Source organism: Symphalangus syndactylus, chromosome X, assembly GCF_028878055.3.
Source record: "Symphalangus syndactylus isolate Jambi chromosome X, NHGRI_mSymSyn1-v2.1_pri, whole genome shotgun sequence".
Lineage (NCBI taxonomy): Eukaryota > Metazoa > Chordata > Mammalia > Primates > Hylobatidae > Symphalangus > Symphalangus syndactylus.
The window spans coordinates 51,898,055-51,921,302 of NC_072447.2; the positions used below are offsets into that span (position 1 = coordinate 51,898,055).

The 23,248-nt window shown below is 38.8% G+C and overlaps 1 protein-coding gene across 3 annotated transcripts in view; it reads left to right on the plus strand.

The window, feature by feature from the left end:
- The window catches only part of SYTL5 (synaptotagmin like 5), a 214,776-nt gene extending 204,728 nt beyond the window's left edge, over positions 1-10,048 (plus strand). For all 3 annotated transcript variants that reach the window (XM_063634338.1, XM_063634339.1, XM_055268696.2), the window contains 4 exons: positions 1,537-1,645; positions 3,252-3,387; positions 6,532-6,740; positions 7,819-10,048. In XM_063634338.1, the coding sequence (XP_063490408.1) occupies positions 1,537-1,645; positions 3,252-3,387; positions 6,532-6,740; positions 7,819-7,961 (597 nt within the window). In that variant the 3' untranslated portion in view covers positions 7,962-10,048. The remainder of the gene's footprint in view (positions 1-1,536; positions 1,646-3,251; positions 3,388-6,531; positions 6,741-7,818) is intronic.
- The last annotated feature ends 13,200 nt before the right edge of the window (positions 10,049-23,248 follow it).

Below are 23,248 nucleotides of genomic sequence, written 5' to 3' on the forward strand. Positions count from 1 at the left end.
ATCCTCCCACCTCAGCCTCCCAAGTAGCTGGGACTACAGGTGCATGCCACTATGCCCAGCTAATATATATATATTATATATATATATATACACATACTAATATATATATATATGCTAATATATATATATATATACACACGCTAATATATATATATATTCGCATATACATATATATGTTGACAGATGGGGTCTCACTGTGTTGCCCAGGCTGGTCTCAAACTCCTGAGCTCAAGCGATCCTCCCACCTAGGCCTCCCAAAATGCTGGGATTACAGGCATGAGCCACTACACCCAGCCACAACCAAGATATTGACATTGATATGATCCACCAATTTTATTCAGAATTCCCAGTTTGGTACTCATTTGTGTGTGTGTGTGCACACATGTGTGTGTATATTTCGTTCTATGCAATTTTATCACCTTTATAGGTTTGTGTATCTACTACCACAGTCAAGGTACAGTTCTAATACCACGTGTCCCTCAGGTTGATCTTTTATAACCACATCTAACTCCTGCCCACTACTCACATCGCTAACTTCTAGCAACCACTAATCTGTTCTCTATCTCTATAATTTTGTCATTTCAAGAATGTTACATAAATGAAATCATAAAGTATATGTCATTTTAAGACTGGCTTTTTTCACTCAGTATAATTCTCTGGAGATTCAACTTGTTGCATTTATCAATAGTCTATTCCATTTTTATTAATGGATAGTATTCCATGGTATGAATGTACCACAGTTTGTTTAACCATTTACCTGTTGAAGGAAATCCATGTGGTTTCCAGTTTTTTACTATTACAAATAAAGCTGGTACAAATATTCCTATACAAGTTTTGTGTGGATATAATTTTTTCATTTCTCTGGGATAAATGACCAAGAGTGCAATTTCTGGTTGGATGGTAGTTGCATGTTTAGTCTTCCAAACAGTCTTACAAACTGTTTTCCAGAGTGACTCCACCATTTTACATTCCCACCAGCAATGTATGAGTGAACCACTTTCTCCATGCTGAATTTTGATTATATGAATTACCAATATTGCTTTTAACAGTTGATGGCTGGCAGCCCCATGTGAATCAAGCATTATTGCCTACTTTTCCCTTCTTGATCACTTGGGAAAGCCTTAAAAGACATCAAAGATAACAGGGAGAAGTAATTTCTGGAGGTACTTTCAGTGGCATTTTTATTCCTGCTTCTTCATATCCCAAACTATATATGTAAACTCAGTGATAGGTCCAGTCATCAATGCATCACAGGTGCTCAATATCTATTGACTAGCCAAATATAAGTTATATGTCTTCTTTCAAATTCCTTTTACTTAAATGTTAAAAGTTATATGCAAATGCCTTCATAGAGTTTTCCAGCCTTTCTTTTCTCTTACCTAAGTCATCTCTTAAACCAATGAGAGTGAACAGAGTTGAAGTGGGCATGGATTGTCACATTTATGCCACTAAGTAAATATTGCACATTCAAATGTGGACTACAATACTAAGCCAATCATTCATACTGTTTCAATTTACTTGTTTCTCCTTGGCCAGGTGGAGTTTGCTCCTGATATTGGCCTTCAATACAAAGGAGAGCTGACAGTTGTTTTACGTTACATCCCCCCAGAAGAGAACCTGATGCTTCCACCAGAACAACTCCAAGGTAGAGTAAAAATCAATGACTTTGATCAATGACATTCTGTTTCTAGAAGTGTGGTAGTGGGACTCAGGGATTGGTTGCATTATATTTCTTTTATATTACACAAACAAAACATAAAGGGTTTGGTGTCACTGTCTTTTGGGGAGAGTTGAGATGTGTATACCGTATATATGGAAGAATGCAGGATTCTTACAAGGAAAGACAAAATTCATACTTAGAAACCAGCCTTGGTGGTCAGTTTTGTTTTATGTCCCAAAGATATAGGATCTTCTCCCAGGGTTGGGGGAAGGCAGGCTGCTGGAGGCAAGTATAGGAAACTGCTCCATGGATTTATGACATTCACAGCTATTCAGGGAGTCTTGAGGAAGAAGTTGATCTAGAACACAGGATTTAAAGGAAAAAATCAGATGGAGTCAATTTATAAATCTCTCTTCCCTTTTATATTAAGCTGTTTTTGCATTGCTATAAAAAATACCAAGACTAGGCAATGTATAAATAAAAGAGATTTAATTAGCTCATGGTTCTGCAGGCTACGTAGGAAACATAAAACAGGCATCTGTGTCTGAGGAGGCCTCAGGAAGCTTACAATTATGGCAGAAGGTGAAGGTGAGCAGGTGCCTCACATGACAGGAGTAGGAACAAGAGAAAGAGAGAAGGTGCCACATACTTTTAAACAACCAGATCTCACAGGAATTCACTCACTATCATGAGGACAGCACCAAGGGGACGGTGCAAAACCACTCATGAGAAATCCACCCCGTGATCCAATCACCTCGCACCAGGCCCCACCTCCAATAGTGGGGATTACATTTCAACATGAGATTTGGGTGAGGATACACATCCAAACTATCTTGCCCTTCTTTTACCATCAATTCTTGCAGGCAGCCTCCTCTGTCCTCCCATTCACTATTACTCTTTTCAGTGTGACCCTGTGCAAGTAACTCACTATCACCTGACCTCAATTTCCTCACTTCAAAGGGCTGTTGTGAAGAATAAACAGGTTCATATACGTAAGGTGCTTAAAACAATACTAAATAAAGGTGCTGGTTGTGGCACTGGTTTATATCATTCATGTTGAACGTATTTCATAAGAATAGAAAAGTGAGGTGGAAAAGAGATTTCTCTCACCCTAAAATGTAACTGTGCTTGGGCCGTAGCCTCTAGAGCTGGCTCTGACTAAAACTGACTATCTGTAAAACTAAAATATCAAAGGGAGTTATGGAATTTTCTCTTTTGGAGTTTTGGTGCGTGTATATTTTTTTCATCATAGTTATTTCTCACTAAGAGCAGGAATGGTGCTCCGGGAAACTCTTAGGCATTCCGTGCCTTTATACCATGTGAAAAGATATGCTTTGTAAGGGAGTGTTTAAAGTTTTAAATTTATTTCTTCATTTGTTTCAACAAATACAAATGAAAGACCTATCTGGAAGGAATCCAATGGGGGCAAAAATGTTTAAATGAATAAAAATATACAATGTAAAGGCTCAATTTAGTCAGCAAATGAAATATATGTTTGTAGATGATCTTTGTAAATTTTGAAATGGAACCCATGATTTATCTATTTTTTTTCTCTCTCTCCACCATTCCCTCATTTTGGTGGCTGACACAGGAAATAAAACTTTTAAAAAGGGAAAGAAGAAGGAGTCACCTGTAATCTCTGGAGGAATACTAGAAGTGTTCATCAAAGAGGCGAAGAATTTGACAGCAGTGAAGTCAGGAGGCACTTCTGATAGCTTTGTGAAGGGGTAACTTTGTTTTAGCCCTTTTTGGATGATACTTAATAGGAGATGAAAGGATCTGTGATCCACAAGCCACTGGTGGCTGTGAGCCTTCCGTGTTCTGTTTACTAGAAGTGTATGGGTGAGAACTACCCTTAAATGCTGGCTCTTACATCTGAAACAACACAAATGTGGAGGGAACTGCTGATTCTAGCTGTCACTCTGTTTCCAACATATTTCAGGAATTCCCATCACTCTTACTCTCAAGACAGTCAACTTTTTTCTGTAAGATTCATTTATCAAAAGTGGAAAAAAGTATCATTTTCTATGTGTAATGTATTTATATTGTTCTTTATTATCATTTTGTCCTGGCAATATGCAACGATCACCAAAATATCAGATCCTTGATATTTTTCTCTCTTGGGGGAAATTGTAAAAAGTAGAGATGTCAGAGCATCCTTGCTGGACTTATTCACTGTCGAGTGCTTTGGAGAGGCTCCAAGACCACCTGCTAGGCATTTGTGCCCAAGCTATGGAGCAAAGGGCAGCTTCTTGAAGGAATGCAGCCCTTAAAATAGATACTTTTGCCTAACTCTAGGCAACTCAAACATCAAATCCCTTTTGATTCCTGATTATTGGATATTTTTCTCTTGGAAATTGAGAAACTAAGACTGCAAGGTTATTTTTCATTCATTCAAACAAACATAAAATGCACATGTGCCAAGCACCAGGTGCTACGCTTTCAAAAATAAATAACATATTATCCCTGCCCTCATGGAACTCCGTAAAGCACATAAGGTACAACAAATTCCCATGATGCCAGACCATGAGGTTCATTCTTTGAGTCAGATGGCAATATTGTTCCTCTTCTCATGCTGTGTTAGAAAAGTGTATTTTTTCCCTACAAGGAAATGGGTTGAGCTCACTCTCACATGTTCCTTGTTGTTGTTGTTGTTGTTGTTGTTGTTGCTGTTTGTTTGTTTGTTTGTTTGTTTTAGTTTTTGTTTTTGTTTTGTGACGGAGTCTCACTCTGTCGCCCAGGCTGGAGTGCAGTGGTGCCATCTCAGCTCACTGCAACCTCTGCTTCCCAGGTTCAAGTGATTCTCATGTCTCAGCCTCCTGAGTAGCTGGGATTACAGGTACGTGCCACCATGCCCAGCTATTTTTTTTTTTATTTTTAGTAGAGGCAGGGTTTCACCACGTTGGCCAGGCTGGTCTTGAACTCCTGACCTCAAATGATCCGCCTGCCTCAGCCTCCCAAAGGCTGGGATTACAGGCATGAGCCACCGTGACTGGCCACATGTTCTAACTTTGGTAAAGCCAGTAGTGGGGAGAAGCAGCTCTGGGGCCTCTCTATTGGTGAGTGTGTATGCCTGAATCCTGGCACATCTTCCCTTCACTCTTTCTTGCAGTAGATTTAAGCATAGAAGAAATGCTTTCCTTGGATACTGCAGTTACAATTTGTGTCATTAGCCCTACCATCCAGTCTAAGCCTCTGCTGCTCACTGTCTGGTGGAATGAGGAGATGGCTCCCAACCTGTGGCCACATTGTGACCTTGCAATGGTACTTGACATCTTCTGGAGCAGTATTCAGTTTATCTTGTGGAAAATTTATAAAGCAGAAATAATAAAAGACAGTATTTTTGTTCTAGAAAGAAAAACAAAAGCCAATAACTTTCCGGTAAATTCTGTCTGTAATAATACTTAAATATTAGGCTGATTCTAAAAAGACATGAGATTTTTTTAAACGACAGTGAGGGAGCAGGACTAGACCCTCTGTAAAGTTTAATAATATAAAATATATCCATTAACATTAGGTCGGTCTGTGAGCCAAAAGAACAGTGGCTTAAACAAGACAAGTTTTTTTTCTCTCTTACATGTAAACAAAGACTGAAGGTAAGGTTCCCAGGGCAGGTATGGAAGCATCATGATTATCAGGGACCCAGGATTTTTCCATCTTGTTATGGTATCCACCTAATGGGTTAGGATAGCTGCTCCTGTTTCAGCTATCCCATACAAATTCCAGCTGACAGGACACTTTCCAGATGTAAGAAGTAGTTTCATAAGCACTACTTCTTATATCCCATTGGCCAGAACTCAGTCACATGGCTATTCTAGCTGCAAGGGAGGCTGGGAAATGTAGTCTTCTTTATTCTGGGCAACACTGTGCTCAAATAAAAACACAAAGTTTTTTAGAGGAATATAAGGAGAGAATGGATATTAGGAGATAATAAGCAGTCTCTGCTTGGTACATGAAATGAAATCTTAAGTGACTTAATGTATCTTCTTTATTGTAAAGTCATTTGCTTGTAGCATTTTTCGTTTTTGTTCCATGTACTAATTCCATATGTATATATGTCTTCTTTTCTAAAGTATGCTCCCTGAAGGGGGAAAACAGCCATTTTTATCACATACCTAGAGCCTCATACAGTGTTTTGACCATAGTCGAGAAAACCTAGGATACAGGCGTTTTATTTGAAAAGAGATTTCAGGAAACACCAGTGAGGAAGTGGAGAAAATGAGACAAGGAAGAAAGAGAAGTTGATTAAAACATATGTTAATGGGCAGGTTACCACTGTGGGCAACTGGAGGTTGATTCCACTGGGGAAGCAGTGAAGAACTGTATGAAATACACCTTAGGATTGTCACTTTGAGGGACAGAGAAGCTGGGGAAATTATCCACCAATTTCTCAAACTCATCAGTTAAAGGTTGCCCCAGGGGCATTAAATTCCAAGTAATCCCAGAGTTTCCTACACATAAGCTGAGCCAGCTAACACAACATCAGATAAATTCCTTAATTAGAGGAATTTATTCCTTGTATCAAGAGACACAAGCACTTGAGTTGGGAAGCTGAAAGCACATCAGGAACTTCCCAGCCAGCTCCAAGGAGGCCCAAATGATGTGAAGCAAGGCATTCAATAGTGTCTATTACAGGAGGTATTTTCTTTTCAAGATGGAAGGAAGGACCAAAATAGGATTAGAAAGGAGAGTGAGGGCATTTTACTAATGTCCCACTTGAAAGAAATAATAAGCCATTCCACTATATAAATCCAGATTTAAGCATATAGAAGCCTGGGAAGGAAAATCAAATAGACACATCACACTTGCGTACACGCTGACATTTTCGGTCTGCTGTCTTATTGATGGTTTGATTGTTTTTTCTCCTGCAGCTACCTGCTCCCTGATGATAGCAAAGCCACCAAGCACAAAACCCTGGTAATAAAAAAGAGTGTTAACCCTCAGTGGAATCATACATTCATGTTCAGTGGCATCCATCCCCAGGATATAAAGAATGTTTGCCTAGAACTTACTATCTGGGACAAGGAGGCCTTTTCCAGCAACATCTTTCTGGGAGGAGTTCGTTTGAATTCTGGAAGTGGTGAGGGATTTGGGGACCCACAGGGATGGTCTGTGACTGGGCCCAGGTGGGGTCACTATTCTTGCAGATGTGATGTGCAGTGGATGTACATATATAGTTTCAGCTAAGTCCTGAAATTACCACAAATGCTTCATTCCTTTAGCTAAGGATCTATTCATTGTTAAAATACAGATATAACTACAGTAACTTTGTATCCTTAGGCTAGAAGATTGGAAGATATAATGTTTATATTTGATCCTTTCATAGACTAGCATTTACACCTTAGTCTAAGTGAATTTTAAGTACTTTCTTGGGCCTTGCTTCAGATTTTGCTCAGGAGATGATTACCAAGACAGCACAGGCTTCTGATGGGAAGAGAGCGACTTTCAAGACCAACATTACTTCATCATCTTCTCAGTTCTGTCCAGCACTTGCAGCTATTATTCATACTGGTTGAATTGAAAGGAAATCATTTTTCCATAAAAATAACACCAATGTTGTTAAAAACAGATCAAGGAAACCCACCACTGGTGCCACAAGACGCAACTGTAACAGGGTGAATTGGAAGAGGGATTACAGTAGTAGAGCACGTGCAGTCCCCCTAACTCCCATTATCCCATAGCCTAAGCCAGACATAGATAAGACCATCAGCATACACCATGGTAAACATTTCTGTTGAGGAAGGTCCTATCACTATGATAATTACTTATTTATAGATTAAGGGGAGCCAAGAATATCTATACCACTAAAAGGAAAACTCCCAGGTCAGAAAAGTGTCCTTGTTAGAAAAAGAGAGCCAAATTCATCCCATTCTTCTGTCATGTTAGCACAGTCCAGATGAACCAGCTCTCTACTAAAGTAGGGAGGAAGTGAGTTACCAGGGCCACCCTGATTTGCCTCATATGGCCTAGGCATTAGAGAATAGTGCAGGCTGCAAATGATTGATTCAATTCTAACACCACTCACTACATATACTAAGTGAGAACAAGCCAGTAAAAGGTACTCTGGTCAAAAGGCCCGCTCAGAAGTTGATAGATGCCTTGCAGGAGAGCAAAACTTTTCATGTGTGACATATAATTTTCCCGTTTCGCTTCTTCAGGTGTGAGCCATGGGAAGAACGTGGATTGGATGGACTCTCAGGGGGAAGAGCAGCGCCTTTGGCAGAAGATGGCCAACAACCCTGGAACTCCCTTTGAGGGTGTACTCATGCTTCGTTCCAGCATGGGAACATGTAGGCTCTGAAGGGACCAGTTTTCCAAGAATGAGGCCACCAGGGCCTATCTGGCTGTCTTTTCCTACTATTGGCAAACTGAGACCTGGGATTCTGCTTCCCTGCCATTTCTCACCTGACAGTGTTGGGACATGAGGGGAGAGATGTCAGTAGTATGAACATTTAGGGTCTTGTTGAGTGCCTAAAAAACATATATTTCCATCCAATCAAGGCCTTCTTGATTGGATGATAGAAAGTGTACCACTCTGTCCTGTCAACAAGCAAATTGTGCAAAGGCTTATAGGGTTTATACCACAAAATAAATGGCACAAGCCTCCATTTGCTAATTATAAGTTACTTTAGATTTCCTCAAATCCTTTGAAGAGAAAGAGGACCAATGAGAAGGTAGACCACTTGAAAAGTTAGAAGAAAGGATACTGGCCAACTTTTACTCACCCTAGGAATCCACATGATCTCAAGAAGGCATGGTGGAGATGGTTGCTTGAGCAAGGGGATTGTCCTGTTATTGCAGCAAACTTGTGGATTAACGAAGTAGTATTTCAAGATGGATTGACAGGGCTTTCTATGATTACTATAGAATTTATCATCTAAATCAGTTTATTTTTTAGAACAAAGAGAGCTAAATAACTACATCAGAACAATTGATGTTGATTAGAATTGACCTGGGAAAATTGGGATGTAGGGTCACCCTACCGATGACCTAAGAGAGCTCTGTTGTAAACATTTATTTTATAAAATGTTCTAAGCCATTAACTAAAAGGGAATGAGACATAATGGTCAATTGATACACCTTTTCACATTGTGTTCACTGATGAGACTAGTTTAATGCAAAAGGAGGTACTCTACCTGCTATTTTACTTCTGTTTCTCTTCTGCCCTGTCATGGGAGAGAATCAAAGACTCCATCTGCTCTCTTCCCCCTTGTTTTCTCCTTCACTGAGTTTTTCTTATCTCCTTTTGCAGTGGTTAACTATTGCCACAATAATGCTGAATGAAAAAACACACCAAATGTCAGTGGCTTAAAATGACAATCCTTTTTCTCATAGCTATGAAGATTGGCTATGGCACCTCTCCTTCCTGCTACAGGCTTGAGGTTCTAGGTTGGCTTCTTATGCCTCATCCTCTTTAAGCCAAAGGGATAGCCAGAGCATCTTGATGGCAGAAGTGCAATAAGATGAGCCCCACTGCTTGGGTACATTTTCAACCGCTGGATGTGTCATGTCTACTGATATCTTATTGGTCAAAGGAAGTCATATGGCCAAGATGAAGAGGCAGGGAAATATGCACTGCCCACAGTGAAGCCATGACAAGAGTGAGGATGCAGGAAGGGATGAAGAATTGGGGCCAACAGTTCAATCTACCATACCTTCTCTCACCTGGAATTCCAGATGCTTAAGCTATGAAATTTAGATGCAAAGAAAGTTAAAGTTAGAAGGAAACTCAGGCCCAGTTGCTCATTTTGCAGATTCCAAATGTGAATTTCAGAGAGCTGAGATAACTTGCCCAAGGCCATATAGAGGCTGTGACTAAATCTGGACTTAAATCCAGGCTATCAATCTTAGGCCAGTGTTCTTTTTTCACTGTAGTCCTTGGCATAATGCTATGCTTATTAAGGTGGATAAAAGGGCGTATGTCAAGAAATTTGGAGCAGAGTCTGATTACTTGAGCATGAACATACCTGACCAAGGTATGTTGTGGAGTCATATTCTAGCCTCTGAGCTCATTTTTTCATGTGAGTTCATATAAAATCCTCCAAAGTTTAGAAACTAAGTTTTAGTAGTAACAGAGCTAGAATCATCTTCAGGCTTATTCCTGCTAGTTGTTCCATATTTCTAGATTTCATCTTGAATTTTGAAAACTGATTTAAGAATATATTTAGTATTATTATTAGTAAGGGAATAAGCAATCCAGTTTCAATTTTATTCAGAAGTAGGTCACCTAATTCTACAAAATGGTTATTAGTCTAGTGTTGCTTAGCAAGGTACTTAAAAGAAAAAACTGCACATATCCTTGTGCTGCCCTTCTTAAAAACAGAAAACAAAAAGTGTAAGATCATCATTGCTTCCCACACAGGAAAAATAAAATGTCTTCAGACTTGATGTGACTCATTCTGTCTTCAATTACATTTTTAGGGGAGGTAAGAGGGTGGTGATGGTGAAGTCTGGAAACATCTCTGGAATAGACACAACAAAGTGGATTTATTCATTAATAATAAATATGAAAAAATAATAAATTTTAAAATTTATAACTCGAACTCAAGAAGACCATGAACTTTATGTGTTCAGATCTTTGCCACACGTAGAGCAACTCTCTGTATCATGGTTTCATAAAATCCAACATCTAACTAGGTATTCCCATAATCCAAAACTCAAGTATGCAAAAATCTGTCAGAAACCTATTGGTGTTACTCTTGGAAATAAAAGTCAAAAGTATGGTCTAGAACTACAAATAGTATTTTTAAATATAGATAATGCATGTGAATGGCACAGAATTCGAATAGTTCAAAATTGTGAAAACTTGTCTTCCTCTCTCCTCTTCCATATCAGAAAATATTGACTATCTCATTCTTCTTTATGGCTACAAGATATTAAATTATAGAGATGTATCAAATTTATTTAATCAGTCCAACCCACTACCACATTAAATATGGTTAACTAAGCTATCTATATTTAATGGCTTTTCTAAGCAATCTTTTCCTTCAAAAAATAAACACTTTGAAATTCAAAATGAGGTATAAATCTTACCCAACCATTCCACTTCTGAGTATTTTTCTTACAGAGATAGGTGCATATATGAGAAATGAGTACATACAAGGATATTTATTCAAAGAGATTGGAAACAACCCAAAAGCCCATCAATAAAGGCCTTGTATAATATCACATGACCCTGATTTCCGCTTCACAAGTCACTGCTTCATCTTCGTCTTTACTCATTCTCTACAAAACTATTAAAAATTGGATTATTCAGTGCTCAGTTCTTTTCTCCTCACTTTATACAGCCTTCCAGGCATTATCATGTACTGTACTCTCAAGGTTTCATACACTTTTCACTTCCAACTCACATCTCTAACCCAGACCCTTCCTGTCAGCCCCAGACCCAGATCTAACTGCCCATATGACATCTCCACCAGGATACTTCATGTTTTCAACATATTAAAAACTGTACTCTTCATTTCACAGTCTCCCTCACACTCATGTCTTCCTGCACCAGCGTGCCCTATCTCTGTACCTGGTACCATCATCCACCCAGTAACAGTAACCAGACACCTGCTATTGATCTTTGGTTTCTGCCTCTTTCTTATCCTGAGGCAAAAATCAATCAGGAAATCATATTGAGTCTGCCTCCTAAATATCTCTAGAGCCTGTCCAATTCTCACTGTCTCCATGGCACCATCCTAGTCCAAGCCACTATCATCCTTCTCCAAGATTATTGCAGCAGTCTCCTAGCTGCCGTCTATGCCACCAATTTTGTCCTCCCTCAATCCATTCCTCTTACTGTGGCCAGAGTGATTTGTCTCAGCATGTTATTTTAAAATGTTCAAACATACAGAAAAGTTGAAAGAACTTTATAGTGAACACTCTTATATCCACCACCCAAATTCAGCTCTGCCATTCACATTTGACTATACTTGCTTACCATTATTGATCTATCTGTCCATCCCCAGAGCGATCTGTAAAACCTTCCATGGCTTCCCATTGTCTTAAGAATAAAATATAAATTCCTGCTTATGGCCCTGCATAAGATGGTCACTGCCAGTTTCTCCCAGGCCATTCCTCCCCTCCCCTTCTCTTCAGCCACAGAATTCCTTTTTCTACTTATCAATTGTGCCAGGCTCTATCCCACCTCATGGCCTTTGCCAGGAGTCTTCTTGGTCCATCTTTTCTTCAGCTTGATTCCCATTAGTCATCCAGGTCTAAAATGTTACCTCCTCAGGGAAACCTTCCCTGATCACTCTCTACTGAACGAGGTCACAGCAGCCTGCCTCTATTTCCCCTTCAGTGCACACATCACAATTATAATAAATTATTAACCTAATGAGTCCTTTAATGTCTGTGTCTGTTTCCTCCCTGCCATGTCCCTAGAATGTAAGATTCAGAAGGGCAGAGACGATATTTATATTTTTTACAGCTATATCCCAGTCCTTAGCTCACAGTAGGTAATCAAAAAATATTTGTGGAATAAGCGAAAACAAGCTAATGTAACATCATAGAATATTAGACTATAGGCATCTTTAGAAACCACCATTTCTGACTCCCAATTAACAGATAAGGAAACTGGGGCCCATATAGATCAAGAAAAATGTCTGAATTCGTTTACTGATTGGTCTTTTAAAAGCCACCTTGCTATAGCAATGACACAGCATAATGATTATACTTAAAAATAATGTATATTTCAAAACAGCTGAAACAGAGGATTTCAAATGTTCTCATCACAAAGAAATGATAAATATTTGAGGTGATGGATATACCAATTAGCTTGGTTTGCTCATTCCACAGTGTATATGTGTATCAAAACACCACATTGTACTCCATAAATATATACAATTATTATTTATCAACTAAAAATAAAATTAATTTTTATAAAAGCAACCTTCCGACAAGTACTGTAGTTACAACCCTAGACTGCTGGGCCCAGCTTGTCTCAGCATAGATCCAAGCACAAAGTGTGCTTCCAGCCCCGCATGTCAGCTTATCAGAAGAAGAGACCACAGCCTTGCATGGAACATCCTACTCCTTCTTTGAAAATCTCAACTCTCATTTTTCCCTCAGATAAATCAAGTTGAAAAGGGACATGGACAAATCTAAAAGCCTGATTTTATCCAATCATACATAAATAACACATACAGGATGTGGTAGATTAATTCTGTTAATCAGCTCTCCTTTCATTTATGTCGTTACTGTCACTGGACTCATCAGGATGTAGATTTTCCAGGTCACGAAAACACCATAAACAAATATGTTTTGAAGTAACTTCATACTCTCGGCCTTTTTCCTTAAGAAATGTTCACAAATGTATGGCTAATAATCATTAAGTACTTAGGTAATTAATGAATGAATTGAGCCCACCTGATTCACAGTCATATTAGTCTCATCACTACCTACTACTCCAAAGTTTACCTTTTTTTTTTGAGATGGAGTCTCACTCCGTTGCCCAGGCTGGAGTGCAGTGGAGCGATCTCGGCACACTGCAAGCTCCACCTCCCAGGTTCACGCCATTCTCCTGCCTCAGCCTCCCGAGTAGCTGGGACTACAGGCGCCCACCACCATGCCCGGCTAATTTTTTTTGTATTTTTAGTAGAGACGGAGTTTCACCATGTTAGCCAGGATGATCTTGATCTCCTGACCTCGTGATCTGCTCGTCTCGGCCTCCCAAAGTGCTGGGATTACAGGCGTGAGCCACCGCGCCCAGCCCAAGGTTTACCTTTGGTGAGGGAGGAGAAAGCCATGGAAGTAATTAGAGTAAACCCCACCTTTAGAAGCAAAGTCTAATGAAATATCAAGTCCTAGAAGCATCTGAAAGTGAGAACTAGTAGGATTTTGGGCTGTGATCAATGTTTGTTTTTCTCCCATGTATACATTTCACATTAAAGTGAACATTGTCCCTAGAAGTTGCCAGAAGGGTTTTACTTCTACGATAGTGTCATGTATGACCTCTGAAATTGAAGAAAAATAGGAGGGGAATGTTCATACAGGCAAAAGTACAAAAAAAATTAGATTTGGAAAGGTTTGAACAATAGCCAGGAAAATTGCACTACATCAAGGATTCCAAAGGACTATCTGAATCATCTGGACTATGAATTGAATACATTTATTCCAGAGCATTGCTCCAAGCCTACTAAACAAAATCTCCAGCAATCCCAATCATTTTAATCAAGCTTCTTGGGTGAATCTAATACAAATGGATCACAGTTTGAGAAACACTGCATTAGAGAACAAATTATATCAACTCTATTCTTCAAACCAACTCTACATCATGATGGCTTCTTGAATTTGATCTTGAAATAGTCGATTTTTTGCATACCCAGAGATCATTAATTGCAAGGCAACCACGAAGGGGTGGAAAGAGTCTAACCTTCAACTCCGAGAATACTAGTTCAAATCTTGAATTGAGTACTTACCAACCATGTGACTTCGGTCAAGTTAATTATTCTTTATAGGCCATGGTCTATTTGCCTGTAAAATTGGAATAAATAGGCTACTTTGGAGTAACTGAAGATATCAAATAAGGTAATATATGTAACTATGCTTTGCAAATTCTAATCCATTTTTTTAAGAAGGTCATTATTGGTGAGCTAGTTCTATTACTCTGTGGTTCATAATTTCTTATGCCCCTCTTTTCCTAGATGCTGGATTAGGTCTTAAGCATTCTATGTACAATTAAGTGATCTCCAGTGTTTAGGTGTAGCAAACATAAAAAAAACCTGTATTTTATGCTAGGTTACTCCTTGTGGGTGATAGTAATATATTTATTTTAGACTGAAATTTCATACTTCATTGGATTAGATAATAAATATTACAGAAAATGTTTAATATCATGGGGAGAAAAATTGGTCAGTTTCTTGGTCCACAGATTATGGAACCTACAAGCAAACCATCTTTCCTCCCCTTTGTTCAACACTCTCTTCCAGTGTAATGACCATCTCTTTCTATGGCCCATTCCCTATACTCCATGTCAGGAAGACAAAACCTGCTAGTTTCACAATAATGTTGTGTAGAGTCATGTTCTTTGTGTACAGAAGGAGATTTACCATGCTGTCAAAACAATTTCCATAGAAATGCAAACTGCTGTTGTCGCTATGAGTAATCAATTGTACCTCATTTACCTCACTAGAATTTATCAAAATTTTCTGGGGGAGGGTTTCTTATATATTTGGAAAACTAAAGTAGAATATATGGTTAGTATTGCCTATAAATGCCAAAACACTCATATGGGGTAGTAGATCATACTTTTCTCTCAAGTATTTTGGCAGAAGTAAAGATTTGTCTCTGATTTCCTTTTTCTCTGAAGGAGACAGAAATTAATACAGCACATAAATCAGATATTTTATTATAGTAATTAAAGCAAAAGTTTAAATAACTGGAATTTTCTAAAAGATGACTTCTTATAGGAGGGCAGAGAACTAGATAGATATTTAAATCTAAATATTTTATTTTTACCTCTCTTTTTTTCTTACTTTCTTTTTTTATTATTATTATACTTTATTGTGAGATACATTTACTTTGGGGAAGGATTCTGATTTCTCTTTCCAAACATTTTTTCTACTTACTCAATAGTTCATTTTGTCTTTAGAAACTTGAAGCTTGTTTGTGCAAATCCACAGGAATCCATAAGTCCCAATAAGTAAACTTAGTTTTAAACCTTTCTCCTTTGGAAACAAGGAAGGCAGCCATTCCATCACAAAGCAGTCATGGCAATCATTCAAGATTGAACCCGTAGTTGAAATGATTGGGGATTGGGTATGTATATTTGTTTCCATCCTTTCTTAGTATTTATTATTCATAAATGGACATTTTAAAAGAGAGATCATTGGCTTTCAGTTGATTTGAAGAAAGAGATATCTGGACTTTTCCTTAGTCTTGATTTTTGAGCTTCCCCGCCACCTCCATTAATTTGTCTTCCCTGATACCTAAGTATCTTCTTACATTGTCCCTCTGGCTGATGGCGTGCACACCAGAATCTTAAGAGATGTCCTCCATGCTTTTTTCCACATGGGCTTATAGAAATATTATTCTTCATTTTCAGCTCTTTCCTGTCACCTCAGAGCCCAGTTCTGTTAGAGTCACTTGCTTGCAAGGCATCTGAATGCACAGAGCCAAGCTGAGGAGTGAGCTGCTGGGGAGCTTCCCAAGGTGCCAAATTATAAAGGGTGCTAAACATCCCTGAAAATGTAATGAGGTGGAGGGCTCTTCTCAGGAAGGATATGGTATTAGCAGGAAGAAATAATGTCCGCTTGAATAGATAGATGGGGTGAGGAGCTCACGCGTGAAGAGCAATTTATGGCTGATAAATTGCCTCCTAAGACAGATCTGTTTAGATGTGGGGCTTTTGTTTTGCTGAGTGGGGCATGCAACCTTAGGCAACACAGGAATTGGGAAGGACATAGGGAAAAGGGACATTTGCCTTCACTGGGGACTTCTTTCAAATCTCTTCCACCAGGCAGGTCCACCTGAAAATATATGTTGTACAAATTCTTAAAGACCATCTGAGAATTGCACCACATAATCAGCCCAAGTATTGGCCCAGCTCTTTGAATGCACCAGGTCTCCATTCCTGGATTGAACATAATAGTCATGAGGAGACTTTTTCTCTGGGACATGAAGATAAGTTCAGGGGTTTAGTGGGCTGGAGAAGGAAGACACATTTTCAATATCTAAGAACATCTAAAATCACTGGGTCGCTGAAACATTGGAATGGGGGCTCTTCTTTGAAAGGAATAAGGGATAATTTTCCAAACTCTGCCATAGGGTGGGTCACCTACATGTGAGTATGTTCATTTCTGCTTTGTCATGGCATTCACCTGCTTCAGCTGCCAATTTACTCTCCTACACTCTTGTTCTAATAGGACGTTGGTCTCTTCTCTTTGTTTGTTTTTAGTTAATAGAGTTTATTTCTCAGAGCAGTTTAGGTTTACAGAAAAGTTGAGCAGAAAGTACAAGAGTTCCCATATACTACCTTCCCCCTGAGTTTCTCCTATTATTAACATATTGCATTGATGTGGTATGTTTGTTACAATTGATGAGCCATATTGATACATTATTATTAACTAAATACCATACTTTAGGATTCATTCTTTGTATTTTAGTTCTATTAGTTTTGACAAATTTATAATATCATATATACACAATTACATTGCAACACAGAATAGTTTCACTGCCCAAAACATCTCCTGTGATTTAAACCATGGCAAACACTAATCTTTTCACTGTCTCCATAGTTTTGCCTTTTTTCAGAATATCATATAGTTAGAATTATGCAATGTGTAGCCTTTTGGATTTGCTTCTTTTACTTTTCAATATGGCATTTAAGGTTCCTCCATCTCTTGTTGTGGCTTGATAGTTCATTTCTTTTTTACTGTAGTAAGAAGACAACATGAAATCTACTCCTTAAATTTTAAGTGTGAAATATAGTATTTTCATTTGTTTTTAAATAGAGAAAAAGTCAGAAGAACTCTGAGGAAACAGTAAGTTTTTTTAATTGTTATTTTTCTTTTATTTATTTACTTATCCTGCTAGATTTTTTTTGTTATTATTGGCCACAAATAACTGTTCCTGTGTGCTTGTCTTGCCATATTTACTAATTGCCTGTCTTACCATGCTACTAAATACTTAAATACCTAACATGCCTACTTCTGAGCTTCTGTATGTAACATACATCCCAGACAAAAGCTTTGTGCCACCCTGAACTTGCTGCAAATTGGGATTTTTTCATTAAATTTACTTTCCTAATATCTCTAACATGTTCTGAGTTATCTCTGAGTTCTTTTTTTAACTTTTATTTTACATTCAGGGGTACGTGTGAAGGTTTGTTATATAGGTAAATTGCATGCCACAGGGTTGATGTACAGATTATTTTGTCATCCCAGTAATAAGCATAGTATTTGATAGGCAGTTTTCGATCTTCTCTCTTCTCCCACCCTCCACCCTCAAGTAGGCCCTGGTGTCTATTGTTCATTTCTTTGTGTCCATGTGCACTCAATGTTTAGCTCTCATTTATAAGTGAGAACATATGGTATTTGGTTTTCTTATTCCTGAGTTCTTGAAGATGGATTATATGTCACCTATCCCTCGTGTCTTTATACTTATTTGTCTTTGGAGGAAAGCACATTTGCTGAATTGACACACAGATTGGATGGGTGTCTGGTTGCTGTTTTTAAAAATAGAATGATGTTGAATAACTCTTCTTGGTGCTCAGCTGTTGAATCTGCCTTCCCATTCTGGTTTTTGCTCACTTATCTTCCTGTAAGTCTAAACTCTGAAACGATTACTCCCTTTGCCCTCCCCTCAATATATCAAGGGAATGGATCAGAAATGACATTTATTGAGCATCTACTATGTGTCAAGTACTTTACGAATTGTTACCTAATTTAAGGCTGTTTTTAAAAAAGACCTAAGGGGCTCATAAAGGTTAAGTAACTTGCCCAAGTTCAAAGATAGTATGTAATACAGCCTCATCCAACATGGAGCTTCCCAGTTCAGATCCCAAAGCCCAATTTCTTTGCACTACACTAAACTGCAACCCAAATAGAAACCTTGTGTTTGTCATGAGCTGGAGACTTGCCTCTTAAAGTGGGATTCATGAACCAAAAGCATTACCAGAATCTGGGAGCCTGTTGGAAATGCAGAATGTGGGGCCCCAGCCCACACCCACTGAATCACAATGCTCATATAGTAAGATCCTTAGTTGATTTGCAAGAATAATGAACTGTGGAATGCATTGGTGTAGAGAAAATGGCAAAATTGATATTGACACTTAAGACTATCACCTGTCAGTTGTAGTTGATGCCAACATTGTCCTAAGATACTCCCATTTGCCAGTCTTTTCTTTGAGCCCCTTTTATTCCTTGATTTTTATTTCTTGGCATACACACATGCTTGATTACTAACATCCTTTGTGTGTGTGTGTGTGTGTGCGCGTGTGCGTGCGTTTTCTCCTGTGGCTATCCTGATGACATCCTTCAGCCAGGTAATCTGACTTTATTTCAGAGTCCTTGAAATGAAAGACCTAAATATTTTTTATTCTACATGATTCTGATAACCTGCTAAATAGAATGAGGACCAACTGACTTTGGATACAATCTCCCCTAAACCTGAGGAAATAGTCCCTGAAAGCTTTATTCCATAGTACTAATCAAATATCTTCTAGCTGGTATCTTCTATTTTCAATCAAGACTCAATATTTGTGTTGCTGCTGATGACAAACTGTAGAGAAAAGCATTTGGGTACCAAGTTGGCTTAAGTCAGTGATAAATGTGAGGCTTAACCCAAAAGTACATTTTGGTAAACCCAAACTTGAAAGAGGATGATGTATTATAAAGAACACTGAGTTGACAGTTAAGAAACCTAGCTCCTTCTCCAAGCTATGCTACTTGCTGTGGCTTTTGAGCAAGACAGGTTCTCTCACTGAACCTCAGTTTTCTCATCTATAAAATGGGAGACTTGAACTAAGTGATATTCAAAGTCTGCTCAAGCTCTAAAGTCCTATGACAACTTACATGTGCTAGAATTAATTTACTCTTTGACACCATCGACTGTAAGAGGCAGCCTTACTTTACATACCACAAAGGAAGAAACAAATGTTGTCAATTATAATTATTTAAGATGTTGCTCTGGATATTCTACATCTGTTCCTGCATATTTTCTCTTTGCTCTTTTCACACTGTTTTATGCCCTAAGAGGTGAACCTTAATGATTTGCTTCAATGTGACTGTCTTACCTTCTGGATTTTGGTTGGGTTTGGACAAAGAAAACCAGCAGTAGGAAATTGAATGGTGTGAGGAAAGTGAGACTGGTATAGTTATTGGCCTGGCTCCCTCCTGCTGGGTCACCAAGTGATAGTGGCTACATTCCTCTATTCAGGGCTACAGTTCTTGTTAGGTTACCTTCTCCTGCAGCTAGAGCTACAGAGCCACTCCTGCCCTCCAATCTTTCAGGCCTACTAGTGGTAAAGGCTCCTAGCTGTGGCTAGTATCACCATCCCTTGTTGTTTTCCCTTGACCCTGACTGCACCTTTATAAATAATCCCTCTACTAATCTTTCCTCAGTGTTGCAGCAAGTTTCAGTGTTCCATTTGTTTCCTGCTGAGACCCTAATTGATACAGTAATTGATATTAGGCCTGTTCTTTAGGAAGCAGGCTCTCAAAATAGAATTTCAAGATTGTATTGCTCACATATTTGAGAAGCATTCCCAGCACTTGGCACATTAATATGTGCATAGTACATGTTAATGTCTTTGAATAAAAAACAAACCAAAAAAAGTCTTCCAATTGTAGTGCCCCTGTTCACCGGAAGAAATATAAGGTAGCCAAAAATCAAGACGGTTTTTCTTATCACTTTTATTTCTAAGATATTATTTAGTCTAGGTCCACTGTCTACAACTCACCAATCCTTTAGCAAAACTGCTGATCAGAATGGCATGGGCTCTCAACTAGTAATGACTGAGACTACTCAGTCTGGAAAAAAAGCTACTGTGCCCTTGAAAAACTCCATTGCATTTTCTTTCCTAATTTACATAATTTACTAATTGGTCTCTATAGAGACAAAGGAACAAGTGTCTCACCTCTGGCCCTCCTCTGGGGAAATGCTACTCAAAGTTCTGGCCCATGATAGGATAGGGAGCTTGCATCAGAATGTAAATCAGGGTGTGGCTTCCTCCATGGAAAGTTTTGCAATCAAAAACATCAGCTGAACTAAACAACAAATTTATTGACATTATTGATTTCCAGTCTTGGGCAAACTCCTTATCTCCTTGTAAACCAGTAATAAATGGTGCGGGGACCAGCAACTAGTACAAGGACAAGGACCACATTCTGAGGAGCATTGCTCTAGAGGGTCTTGGAACTCAGTCCCTTCACAAAGTTCATCTTCTAAATTGCTGCCACTTGTTGAGAAATAAAAGTATTTCTTCTCTTTCTGGTTTTTCAAGAGAGAGAAAAGTAACTCCTCTTTCCAAGCCTGGAAGTTCATGCTTAGTCTCAGAAGGCATCAGAAATCCACTTAGCTTGCCCAAGAGTCAAACGGAATTTCATGAAACTAAGCGACACATTGGAAGATACTCAAGAGCAAAAGATTCAGATTTGATCTGTGACCAGATAATGGCATTTCAGTTCCATTTGAAATCAATTTGTTAGTCTCACGGCACTGCTGCCTAAGCACAGCACCATCCTCCACAGAAAATTGTTTCTGATGTAGAGAGAGACAATACAACATTTCAAACACGATGCAGAGAAATTAAATTTTCTTCAAGCTCCAATGCAGCCATAGAGCAAACAGAAAAACAAATCCTTAAGCTGTTGAGCATCTTCAGAAATGACACCATAGTAACAGAAATGCATCTGTACACTGCACATTCATTAGTAAAACTGATTCTGATGAACAAAGCTAGGTGCTTTGCAACATTCCTGCGGCTTTGTCCTAAGGAGAAACAAGTGCCATATTTTAAATGAGTTAAACATAAGTTTAACTTTGTAATGCAAACGCTAAAAACATTGGCCAAAGGCAGAGAAGCAATAACAAGTGTTTCTCCAAAGGGGGAGGTGTATTCCCATCATGGTTATACCTGGCATCTTTCTCACCTCGCCCAAAACAGTGGTTCTCACCCTTGACTTCACATGAGAATCCCCTTGGAAGCTTTTAAAATCCCTCAAGTCCTGTCTGCACCTAGACCAATTATATCATAATCTCTGGGTGTGGCACCAAATCATCAGTATTTTTTAAAGCTCCCTGAGTAATTTGAACGCATATCCAAGGTTAAGGCATAAAATGTATTCAGAGGGCTGGTAGGCCAAGGTTGTCATGTTTGCAGTCTTGCTGACAAAGACAGCCCCCTTACTGCAGCAACCCTTAGGACACTGCTATACAAGAAGCCCTCAGTGTCCCTTCTTCAGTTACTGTAAGTCTCAGCCTTAATGCTGTTAACAAGCAAGTAAAGCTGAGAGGAGATGAAATATTTGTGACTTTTTGTGAAGATTAAATGAGATAATTTGAATGCAGTGTTACAGTTCAGATTTTTTTTTAAATTTAAAGTTCTTGGATACATGTGCAGCACATGCAGGTTTGTCACATAGGTAAACGTGTGCCATGATGGTTTGCTGCACCTATCAACCCATCGCCTAGGTATTAAGCCCCACATGCATTAGCTATTTATCCTGATGCTCTCCCTCCCTCACAGCTTAGATTCTTGATGAACCAAAAGGGTCCACTCGTCCCTGCTATTCATTTCTGATTAATTTAGCTAAGGATATGGAACCTATCAAAAGAAAGATAGCTGCAAAGAGCAGGAGCAGACGCAGCACATGTTGTGAAATGTTCCCTTAAGTGTGGGGTCTCTACAAGGCACACAGCTATTAGGAACCGTCCCCACAAGACCTACCAGAGTTAAGAAAGATGCCAAATTTTGGGGTTTTTCCACTCCTTTCTATTCCAGATTCCATCACAATTCCAGAATTATATTAACAAACGGGGTTCTTCAGTTTAAGGCAGTACAATGTTTGGTCTTTGGACTCCTGGGTATCCTAAAACTTTTTCAAGGGGTTAGCAAGGTCAAAACTATCTTCCTTACTTGCTCTTGTCACTGTGCAAAACTGTAGCACTATGGCATGAATCAAGGCAGTGCATATTTTTATCTTCATGCTTTCATTGTAAGAAAAGTAAAATACCAGTTTTATTTAAGAATATCCCTGATGAAGCAGTAAAAAATACTGTTATTAAATCTTGACCCATAAGTACATATGTTTTAAATATTTTCTGTGTATACCAAAGTATGATGCATTTTCAACATTCTTTTTATTTTAAAGAACAAATAACGGGTTATTCAGGCTTGAGAATTTAGCAGACACTTTTTCAAAAATGAACAAAGTGAGCCTGTCACTTCAGGGAAAACAATTGGCAGTACTTCTTGCCAATGATAACATTCAAGCTTTGAAGCAAAAATTAGAATTTTAGAAAACTTGTATCCACCATTGTGACTGTGACAGCTTCCTAATACTTATACACTTTTCTGATAAGATTGGTGATGACATTAACTAATGTGAGATTCCAATATTGTGTAACAAAATGTATCAATCTTTGGAAGAGCTACTTGATTCAATGAACCAGTGTTTTCTAAATGATGGATGCATGAGTTACAAAATTGTGCATAGATAAAAGATACATTCAAAGCGCAAGATAGACCAATCGATTTTAATGCAACAGAGTACAAAGAGTTTTCATATCACGATTATTCTTTAAGGAACTACAACTTGTTGACTTTTGGTGAAGTGTCAAAAAATATTCACAGTCGGCCGGGCACGGTGGCTCAAGCCTGTAATCCCAGCACTTTGGGAGGCCGAGGCGGGCGGATCACGAGGTCAGGAGATCGAGACCATCCTGGCTAACACGGTGAAACCCCGTCTCTACTAAAAATACAAAAAAAAAAAATTAGCCGGGCATGTTGGCGGGCGCCTGTAGTCCCAGCTACTCGCAGAGGCTGAGGCAGGAGAATGGTGTGAACCCGGGAGGCGGAGCTTGCAGTGAGCCGAGATCGCGCCACTGCACTCCAGCCTGGGGGACAGAGCAAGACTCCGTCTCAAAAAAATAAATAAA